The sequence below is a fragment of the Chiloscyllium plagiosum genome, chromosome 12 (assembly GCF_004010195.1).
Source record: "Chiloscyllium plagiosum isolate BGI_BamShark_2017 chromosome 12, ASM401019v2, whole genome shotgun sequence".
In the NCBI taxonomy this organism is placed as follows: Eukaryota; Metazoa; Chordata; class Chondrichthyes; order Orectolobiformes; family Hemiscylliidae; genus Chiloscyllium; species Chiloscyllium plagiosum.
Window position 1 is genome coordinate 60,990,813 of NC_057721.1, and position 11,529 is coordinate 61,002,341.

Sequence of the window (11,529 nt, forward strand, 5' to 3'; positions counted from 1 at the left end):
GTGTTGCAGGTGGAGTGTGTTTTGGAGGGTGGGGTTCTGGATTTGTTGGGGTGATGGGGTGAACCAGGTATGTTGGGAGAGGAGGGGACTCGGTGAAGGGACCTGGGTGCGATGGGGAAGGGAGCAATCTTGATGTGTTTTGAGAGGGGTCTCTGGGTCATGGGGATCTGGGTGTGTAGGGGAGGGCAGGGATTTGGGGGTGAGTGGGATGTTGGTGGCAGAAGGATGTTTCTGAGGGAATGGACTAGATGGCGAGAATCAGAGAAGGAGTTGTGGGATAGGGGCAGAGGGGTGATTGGAAGGTGTAGGAGAGCAGTGAGAAGGAGCAAAGTGAGCTATCGAAGTGGAGGACAAAGGTAACATTAGTTTTAAATATCCAGTCCACAGGCAGTGCTGGAGAGATTTCCTGTAATAATGCCAGAAATTGGATCTTTGGGGAAACATTTAAGTTTTTAAATTGGTGTACAGAGTGTTAAATATTTTTAAGTGTTTAAAATTCAGAGATTTTAATAAAATAAAACTAAACAAGTTATTGAAACAGGTGAGTTAGTAATTTTATTCAGTAAAGAGAGTAGTTGGGTGATTTTTTTCTGTTGGAATTCCTTTTATGATGTGGAAATTGAAGAAAAAGTGACAGTTTATACTGTACATGTTTGACATTGTTTTATTTTCATCGTGGTACGTTAACAAGCTCTAATTTTAGTGAGCATAGTGGGATTCAATTCAACATAGTACCAATTTTGTCAAATGAGAAACAATTTTGAAGCATCCACTCACTTTCTAATCACAATTGTTACACTGCACGTGGAGACCATTCAGCTTATTGTATCTAGACCAATTCTGTTACCTAGTGTCACACTTCTATCTTTTCCTTCCCTGCACATGTCCACTGATGTGTGGCTTCTCTCCATCCATGATCCTCTGATTTGTAGCCACTCCATTCTTCTTGATCCATTCTTATGCTGAATCACCTACGACATTCCTTAACTGATGCTGGAGCTCTGGGTTTGAGGGAGTCTAGACAATAACCAAAAGAACTATGGATGCTGTGAATAGGAAACAAAAACAGATTGCTGGAGATGCTCAGAAGGTCTAGCAGCATCTGTGGACAGAAATCAGAATTAATGTTTCAAATTGAGTGACCCTTCCTCAGAACTGATGGTAGCTAGGAGAATTTCAGTTTATATACAGAAAAACAGATTGCTGGAGATGCTCAGAAGGTCTAGCAGCATCTGTGGGCAGAAATATGAATTAGTGTTTCAGATTGAGTGACCCTTCCTCAGAACTGATGGTAGCTAGGAGAATTTCAGTTGATATACAGAAGATGGGGTGGGGGGAGAGGGTAAGGAGTAAATGATAGGTGTGGATAGAGCCCAAAATGAAAAGAACAGTTGGACAGACAAAGGCATGGATAATGATCTGGCTAGGAGGATGAATAGCTATTAATGGGGACTGTCTGCAAAAAAAAACAGAGCTTCCAGTTAACTTCTACTTTATCACACCACCATGTTCCCTCTGCAGCGTCTCTGTCTGAGGCTTGCTACAGCGCTCCAACGAAGCTCAGCACAAGCTGGAAGAACAGCACCTCATTTTCCACTAGAGGGCACTGCAGCCTTGTGCACTCAGTATCAAGTTCAATAACTTTAGGGCTTGAGCTCTCCTATGTCCTGACTCTCATAACTACCTTCACTACTGCTCTTCCCACCCCACATACTGCAAGGATTCTATCCTCTCCCAGTTCATCTGCCGACTTCATATCTGTTCAGATAATGCATCTTCCAAAACAGTGCTGCTGACATATCTTCCTTCTGCCATTAGTGGTTTCCTGCCCACTGCAGTTGACAGACTCTCAACCACATTCAATCTATCACTTGTGCTTCCGCCCTTGCCCCTTCCCACTATGCAACATTGTGATTGGGTCCTCCTCCTTCTCACTTTTCATCCCACCAGCCTCTGCATTGACAGGATCATTCTCTGCCATTTCAGACAACTCCAGCAGAATGCTACCACCAAACACATCTTCCTCGCACTCCTCCTGCCTACATTTCGGAGGGATTATTCCTTCTGGGGCATCCTAGTGCATTACTCGACCCCCGTTTCCCACGGCAACTTCTCATGTAACTGCAGAAGGTGCAGCACCTGCCCCTTCACCACCTCCCTGCTCACCATCCAAGGGCCTAAACAGTCTTTTTAGGTGGAGCAGCCTTTCACTTGTGTCTCCTCTGATCTTGTGTATATTATCTGCTGTACCCCAATGTGGCCTAGTCGCCACTGGAGAAACAAAACACAGACAGGCTGACTGCTTTGCAGAACAGATTAGAGTGGTGCTGGAAAAGCACAGCAGGTCAGGCAGCATCCGAGGAACAGGAAAATTGACTTTTCGGGCAAAAGCCCTTCATCGGGACTGCTTTGAAGAACACCTCAGTTCTGTGTGCAAGCATGACCCAACTTTCCCATATCTGCTCATTTTAAGTGTCCTGCTCACATGCCCACTTGTCTGTCCTTGACATGCTGTGATGTTCCAGTGAATCATAGCACAAATTGGAGGAGCAACATCTCATCTTCGAACTAGGCAGTTTACAGCTTTCTAGGCTCAATATTGAATTCAACATCTTCAAATTGTGAACCCATTCTCTCCCTTTCATTTAGATTTGCTTGTTACTTTGTCTGTCACCATGTCCTCTCTTTCCTGCCACCCCTGCATTGGGACTATCTGTTCTTTCCAGTGTGGCAGTTAGACACACCGTTATTCTGCCATTCTCACCTTCTGATCACCTAATCTAAACTATCAACATCCTTTTCCCTTCAACATTCCAAACCACGCTGCCCGCCCCCCCCCCCCCCCGCCAATGCATAAATGCTGTCCCCTCCACATCTCACTTCAGCTCTGATGAAGAGAAATCTAGTTTTGAAATGTTAGCTTGCTTTCTCTCCATGGATACCCTTGACCCTCTGATCTCCAGCATTTTTTGTTTTCAGTACAGATTTCAGCATCTGCAGTAATTTGCTCCTAGTCTTGTTATTGCATAGACTGCTATTATATACTACCCAGTGTTAGCCACTGACAATCCCCATTAGTTATTCAGTTTACTAGCCAGATGGTTATCTACTCCTTTGTCTGTCCATATCAATGATATGGAGCTGGAAAAGCAGAGCAGGTCAGACAGCATCCGAGGAGCAGTAAAGTCAATATTTCGGGCCAAAACCCTTTGTCTGTCCAACTGTTCTTCTCTCTCTTTGGGGTCTATCCCCACCTATTGTTTACCATACCCTCCCCACCTTGGTCCTATTTTTTTTATAGATTAGTTTAGATTAGTTACAGTGTGGAAACAGGCCCTTTGGCCCAACAAGTCCACACCGACCCGCCGAAGCGCAACCCACCCAGACCCATTCACCTACATTTACTCCTTCACCTAACACTACGGGCAATTTAGCATGGCCAATTCACCTAACCTGCACATTTTTTGGACTGGGAGGAAAGCGGAGCACCCAAAGGAAACCCACGCAGACATGGGGAGAATGTGCAAACTCCACACAGTCAGTCACCTTAGGTGGGAATTGAACCCGGGTCTCTAGCGCTGTGAGGCAGCAGTGCTACCACTGTGCCACCGTGCTGCCCATAAACTGACTCTTTCCTAGCTACAATCCGTTTTGAGGAAGGGTCACTTGACCCAAAATATTAACTCTTATTTCTCTCTACAGATGCTGCCAGATCTGAGCTTTACCAGCAATTTCTGTTTTTTGTTTTGTGGGAATCTAGGTTGTATTAGTGCAGAAATGCTGAGCTGGGCTGTTACAACTCGCAGCCAAAGCTGCTCCACCTGCCACTTGCTGGCACTGTTCACCTTTACAACCTTTATTCAGAAAGACTGAAGCAGTGAACAGGAATTTTTTTTAAAAGCATGGATTAGAAAGCTCCCAGCTCACTGTTTTTGTCCCATCAGCACTTTCGTAACCTCTTACTTCAGGTATTAAATTGAGATTTTGTGCATGAATGCAAGGACAGTGGAGGGAATAGGTACAAGGACAGCCAGGGAGTGGTAGATTTGGTGAAACATTATTTGGGGAGGGAGAGCAGCTGTAAGTCAGAGAAAGGAAGGATCTCCAGTGACTAGATGATTTGAGGAGCAGGAAGCACTAAATATTCTGTATTTGTACATTTATTTCAAGTTATTTCACTTACCATTGTAGGAATTTTATAATGTTGATTAGTTTACTTTGCTAGTTGTAGTGTTTTGTTTCTTTAACGAGGAAAGTTTTCAACCTAATTGCAGCTTTTGTATTGATTTTAATGGAAAATGGTTTAAGTCATTTTATTTGAAGTCCTGATTTTCAGGTACAGTCGCAATCTTTGGTGAGGGCTTGATGTGCTGCTGATCTTCCAGTTTGTTGTCATTGCAAAACAACTGCACTATTTATTTTACTATCCACATAGTTAATCTTCTGTTATTTATTAATATACTTTTTACGCAATTGAATAGATAAAGACTTGATAAAAGCACAAACAAAAATGGGCCTCATAAAGTCTTTGATAATTTGACTGAGTCTTACAGTGTAGCAGGGGCAGGGAAAAGTCATGTACAGTACACCGAGTGATGGTTACATAGGATAATGACCATTGTATTGTTGGGTTGACCAACTGAAAAAGCCAATAAAGCATATAACTTTGCGAGTGGGACATCATTCAAGTAAGCACTGTTGAAATTACTTTGAACCTTTTATTATAGCTGTTGGTTAAGCCATAGTAGAATGGATTTCTGCATTTGTATGTCAGATCTAATGAAGCTTAATATTTGTTTTGGATGTTTAAGTTATTACTTTGCGTGATTTTTGTCTGGACCATAGAGTAACCTGTCAGGGATTAGAAGACTATGTCCTGGAATATGTTATTAAGGTGAGGTACGACAAGGTTATAAATGACATTTTATCCTCTTTTGAAGATAGATCCACTTATTCTGATCTTGAGTACTTTAAGTAGTTGAACACACAAAGAACGTGGTCTTGTGTGTGGGTGACTAATCATTGTGCCTGAATTTTGAACTCCTAAGCTGATAACCTGTTGCTCTTCTATAGGTGTTACTAAAAATATTAAAGTAGACAAAGAACAGAAGGTAGACACTGCTGATGAGTCTGGTTGGTAAGTATACTCATGATTGCAGATTTTTGAACTCATTGTTGAAGATAAATTAAGAAAAATGATTTTTTTGTGGCTTCCCTACAGAGAATATTTTCATTCTATCAAATAATTTTTCTAGCCGTTAGAATGTACTTTTATAAGCATGTCCCTTAGATTACATTTAGACTTTAATTGTTTGAAATTATTTTTGGAAAGATTACTTTTTCTTTTGGCCTTATCTCTGTCTCTTAATTCCATTTTTCTTTTCCCCTCTCTACATGATTTGACTTTTTTAATACAAAATTCAAGCTTGTACCTTCTAGTACTGTGTGCCTCAGTAGGAACTGTTTAGTTTCCTGGAGATATGCTCTTCAAGCTAGTCCCAGATCCACCATAGAGTGCCACAGTAAAATAGATGTCTAATTGCTTTGAGCTATGGTTAGCAAGTTTGCAGGTGATACCAAAATTGGAGCTGTAGTGAATAGCAAGCAAGGTTATCTCAGAGTACAACGGGATTTTAATCAGGTGGAGTTTAATTTAGATAAATGTGAGGTGCTACATTTTGGAAAGGCAAATCAGGACTGGACTTATACATTTAAGGTCCTAGGGAGTGTTGCTGAACAACAAGACCTTGAATGTTGGTTCATAGTTCCTTGAGAGTGAAGTCGCAGGTAAATTGAATAGTGAAGAAAGCGTTTACTATATTTGCCTTTATTGGTCAGTGCATTGAGTATAGGAGTTGGGAGGTGGTCTTGTGATTGTACAGCACATTGGTTAGGCTATTTTCAGAATACTGCATTCAATTCGGACCTCCCTACTACAGGAAGGATGCTGTGGAAGTTGAAAGAGTTCAGAACAGATTTATAAGGATGTTGCCAGAGTTGCTGGGTTTGAGCTATAGGGACAGGCTGAGTAGGCTGGGTATTTTACCTGGAGTGTCAGAGACTGAGAGGTGATCTTCTAGAGGTTTATAAAATCATGAGGGGCTTGGATAAGGTAAATAGATGAAGTCATTTCCCTGGGGTAGGGGAGTCCAAAACTAGAGGGCATTGTTTTAAAGGTGAGAGGGAAAAGATTTAAAAGGGTCTAAGAGGCAACTGTATCACTCAGAAGATGGTGTGTACAGAATGAACTGCCAGAGGAAGTGATGGAGGCTGTACAATTATAATCTTTTAAAAGGCATCTGGATGGGTTTATGAAAAAGGGTTTCGAGGAATATGGATCAATTGCTGGCAAATGGGACTAGATTAACTTGGGATATCTAGTCAGCATGGATGAATTGGACCGAAGTGTCTGTTTCTTTTCTGTACGTTTCTATGACTACTGCATTAAAAAAATCCACTAAAATATCTGGGCAGCTTTTTGCCTAATAAATTGTGAGCCCTTTGTTTGCCTTTGATTGCAAAATCCATGCAGATATATTCGATTTGTAGAGTTTGATGGATGTTGCAAGTAAATTTTCAACTGAAACCCATGTGACCTTTCTTATGGCATCAATAAGTCAGAACGTTCAGAACATGGGCCTGATAGGCTAGCTATGAACAAAATAGCACTCATTCCCTGTTACACGGTATTTATTTTACTGAGCAGTGCTCTAATTTTCTTAACATAACCTTTTTCCATATTGGAAAATTCTTTCATTTCATTCCAGTGAGGCTGTGTGCTAAACGTATGTTTGCTCTATGTCCACATGTTCTCATCCTTCAAATTTCTATGAAGTTCAGACTTTTACTTTTTGCCCCAATACTGGTCACAGGGAGCACACTTGACCAAGAACACACTTTTTAGATTTGGCTGGGGGGAGGGGGAAAGTGGGATCATTTCCTTTGATCTTTTTAAAAATGTGCTCATTGCTTTTGTTTTTAGGATGCCAGTGAATATAGGTAATAACTTTCGTGTATGTCCATTGATAGATGTACAGTCACTTCTTTGTGACAATGGATTAGAAATACAATTCTGCAAATTAATTCAAATACTGTAAAGGATGCAATATCTTATTCTTTGTGGATGAACTTGAGAATAAAATATCAGTTTCTAGAACTGGATGAGTCGAGTGTCTGGGGTTCCTGAACAAATTATCACACATCCTGTACAAATGACAATAACCAATCTACAAAATCTTTTTTAAAAAATGGGTAATCTAAACAAAAGCAAGGCTCCAATGAATAATAAATGCTCTCTATCCGGCACAAAGACCATATCATATAGCAGTAGAATGACGCCATTCAGCCCATCGAGTCTGCTCCACTAATCATGGCTGTTATGTTTCTCAACTCCACTCTCTTGCCCTCTCTCCACAACTTTTGATACCCTTGCAAATCAAGAACTTTTCTATCGCTGAATAATATCCACTCAATGACTTGCCGTCCAAAGCTTTCTGCAGATTTCCTACCCTCTCGCTCAAGAAATTCCACCTCCTCTCTCTTCTAAAGGTTTGTCCTTTCACTCTGAAGCACTGCTGTCATCCTATGAACTTTTTAAAATTTGTCCATTCACTCTAGTTTGCCTAACTATTGATTCAATAAATTTAATATTATTTGTGCTATTTGCCTTTTTAGAAAACGTTTATCAACCTTTTTATAAGTTTTCATTTCTGAATATCTGTCTTTTCTGCACCTCTACTTTTTATTTCCATTTTGTGTCCCCTTTTTTTCATAAAAAATTATTGCCTAATGTTTCACTATCAGGTTTCATGAGACATTTTTTTAAAAAATACTATATCTACTTTTGATGGCTTTATATGGTAGGTGGTCGGAACCTTAAAAATGGTTCAAAAGAGCACTGCTAGATTGAGTTCTCTTCAAGCCTTTCTCTGATCGTAGGTTTAGAAAATTGCGTAATTGAACTATAAAAGTGTAGTTTTCAAGGAAATTTGATTCAAGGCCTTAAATAATAAAAGGATTAGTCAATCTTTGTGGATTGTGGATATCTATTCATGTTGGATAGTTTAGGGAGAATGAGGAGGAACAAGTAAAAATTCTACAAGTGTCGCATTTAAATATTAGGTCCCATTTTTCACACAGGATCTTAGACTTTTGGAATATATTGCCAGCTTATTTAGATGAGATTCACTAAATGTTCTGTTTGTTTCTTCTAAGAGCTAATGTGATAAGTAAGTGTAGGAATTAGGTAATATGCAGAAATCATACTGGAACGTGATTGGCTTGATGGTCCAGCTGGTCTTTAACTTGGGTTATTATTACAGTTCTTTTGAGGAAGTAACTACCAACCTGGCTAAAGAGAGAATTATGGATGTGGTGTACTTGGGTTTCCAAAATGCTTTTTATACTGTGCCATACCAAAGGTTACGATGCAAGTGAGAATTCATGGTGTATGAGATAACATTATCATGGATAAAGGATTAGTTAACTAACAGAATGGACAGTATGGAAAATTGGATCATTTCACCTTAGCCAGCTTTAACGAGTAAAGTGTCAGAATTAATAATGAGTGATGGTGCTTCAATTATTTACAGTTCACATTAATAACTTGAAGGTAGCTAAATTTTCTGATGACACAAGATAGGCAAGAGTAATTTGTGCAAAGGACTTGGGAGTCTGCAACGAGGTTGGATTAGTGGATGGGCACAAACTTGGCAGGTGGATTATAATATGGAAAGATGTAAATTTGTCAATTTGGGCAGGAAGAATAGAATATTAGTTACTTGACTAGAGAAAGACTGTAGAACTCTATGGTACGGAGGAATCCTTGTACGTGATTAATCAAGTTAGCATGCAAGCACAGCAAGTAATTCTGAAAGGAAATGGAAAATTGTTCATTGAAAGGGGAATACCATAAATGTATGGAGGTTATGCAAGAGTTATATAGAGTGTTGATGAGACCACATTATGAATACTGTGCACAATTTTGGACTCCTTACTTACAAAGGATCTTATTGTATTAGAAGCAGCTCCGAGAAGGTTTGTTCAACTGATTTCTGGGATTAGGATTATCTTATTAGGAAACATTGAGCCTGCATTCATTAGAGATTACAAGAATGGTAAGTGATCTTATTGAAACATGCAAGATCCTTGGGACTTTTAAAAATCGACAAAAGTATGTTTCCCTTTATGGGAGACATTGGAACTAAGGGACACTTCAGAATAAGGGCCTTCCATTTAAGGTGCAAATATGATTCTTTTTCTTTCTCAGAGGGTCATTAATCTGTGGAATTCTTTTCTTCAGAGATCAATGGAGGTGTGGCTCTTAAATATTTTTAAGCCTGAATTTGATTGACTTGTCTGACAATCAATAATCAAAGAGTAAAGGTGGTAGACAAAGTTGAATTGAAGCCTTAATTAATCATAAACTTATGAAATCAAATATCTCTTGCTTCTAATTTGCATGTTTGTTCATCAATATTTATGTAATTTATATCTGTAATAATTTTATTTTTCTTTCTTTACAGCATTTATGTGTTGTTATCCTGTAGTGGCTGCTCTCTGTTGCTGGGTAGAATGTATCATTGCACTCCAGTCCACCTTGACTACAAACGGAATGTATACTGCTTGTCCGTAGCCTATATTGAAAGGCAAGTTTGTGTATCACAAACAAGATCTTAATGAACCACTTTCCCATGTAAAATCTATCTAGTTTTACAAAAAACATAAAATACAGAGCTCTTGTGACACAGGTAATGACCCTAACCTCTGATTCAAGAGACCTGGGTTCAAATTCCACCTGTCCCCATAATCGTGTAATAAAAATCTCTGAATAGACTGATTAGGAAATATCTGGATAACATGAGTTCTTCAAAACTAGAATACGTTGCCTGGAAGTGTAGTGGAGCCAAGTTACATTTGGCCACTCAACACTAGATGATTATTTGAAGAGAAATGTTGTGTAGCTATACAGGGAAAAGGCAGGAGATTAGTATTAATCAAAATGTTCATTAGTGGTTATTCTGATAAATGTATATACCTACAGCCTGCTATTAGAAAGAAAACCTTTGCCATCTGTATGAATCCCAAAATCAAGTTAGATAAACCATACATTTGCAAGTAGGGTTTCTGGTTGTATGATGTGGAATCTGCATGCACACTCTCTTGGGGACAGTACCTAACTAAACCCAGAGAGCCTAAGTGCAGGAACTTTGCTTTCATTCCCTAGTCTTTTTACATTGTGTTAAACAAATAATATTGAGAGTAGCATGTTTCCCCTACAAGCTGGTTCTGTCATCCCGTTTCTCCCCTCAGTCAAAGCAAAACACTCGAAGACACAGTATAGTTTTACCTCCTTCGTCTTTATTCTGGCCCACGTGCACAGAGACATGATTTCTCGGTCTTCTCTTGAACAGCAGTTTATTAGTGAATTATATAGTTACTTTACAGGGAGGAGCACCCAGATAAGGCAACATACATATTAATTGGGTGACCGTTTCAATCAGCAAGTTCAATAGTAGAGATAAAGCCATCTGCGTTATACAATGAATAACTGGCTTAACATAATGAATACTTTTCACCTCATTAACTGACTTTACATACTGAGTGCTTCCCCATCTTGTTAAATGGCTCTACATAATGAATGCTTTTCCACCTTGTCAACAAATCACCCTTGCCTCCAGTCCCCCATTGTTAACTGCAAGTTATATGATCTGAGTCATGCTCAGCTGAACATTTTGTTAGCAAGTTTTGAGAAGATATGTAGCTCAGGTTGAGGTTCTGGATGTAGGTTGCTCGCTGAGCTGGTTGGTGGGCATTTGATGCCAAGGGATCTGAGTAGTAGCCCACAAACCCACTAACACACTAAAAACTGTAGCTACTGAACTTGAAAGACCCTGTACAGTCAACAAGCAAAACTAATATCATTTACAAAATACCGTGCAAGGACTGTAATAAACACTATATTGGACAAACGAGCAGAAAACTAGCCACCAGGATACATGAACATCAACTAGTCACAAAACGACATGACCCTCTCTCACTAGTATCCTTACATACAGATTCATAGCTCCTTGAAAGTGGAGTCGCAGGTAGATAGGATAATGAAGAAGGCGTTTGGTATGCTTTCTTTTATTGGTGAGAGTATTGAGTACAGGAGTTGGGAGGTCATGGTGCGGCTGTACAGGACATTGGTTAGGCCACGTTGGAATATTGCATACAATTCTGGTCTCCTTCCTATCGGAAAGATGTTGTGAAACTTGAAAGGGTTTACAAGAAAAGATTTACAAGGATGTTGCCAGGGTTGGAGGATTTGAGCTATAGGGAGAGGCTGAACAGGCTAGGGCTGTTTTCCCTGGAGCGTTGGAGGCTGAAGAGTGACCTTATAGAGGTTTACAAAATTGAGGGACATGGATAGGGTAAATAGGCAAAGTCTTTTCCCTGGGGTCGGAGAGTCCAGAACTAGAGGGCATAGGTTTAGGGTGAGAGGGGAAAGATATAAAAGAGACCTAAGGGGCAACTTTTTCACACAGA

General features: G+C 39.8%; 1 protein-coding gene across 1 annotated transcript in view; it reads left to right on the top strand.

Moving 5' to 3' along the window:
* mis18a (MIS18 kinetochore protein A) overlaps positions 1 to 11,529 on the top strand; it is a 15,585-nt gene that overhangs the window by 476 nt on the left and 3,580 nt on the right. Inside the window, exons 2-3 of the mRNA XM_043701206.1 lie at positions 5,074 to 5,137; positions 9,525 to 9,647. Coding sequence (XP_043557141.1) covers positions 5,074 to 5,137; positions 9,525 to 9,647 — 187 coding nt within the window. The remainder of the gene's footprint in view (positions 1 to 5,073; positions 5,138 to 9,524; positions 9,648 to 11,529) is intronic.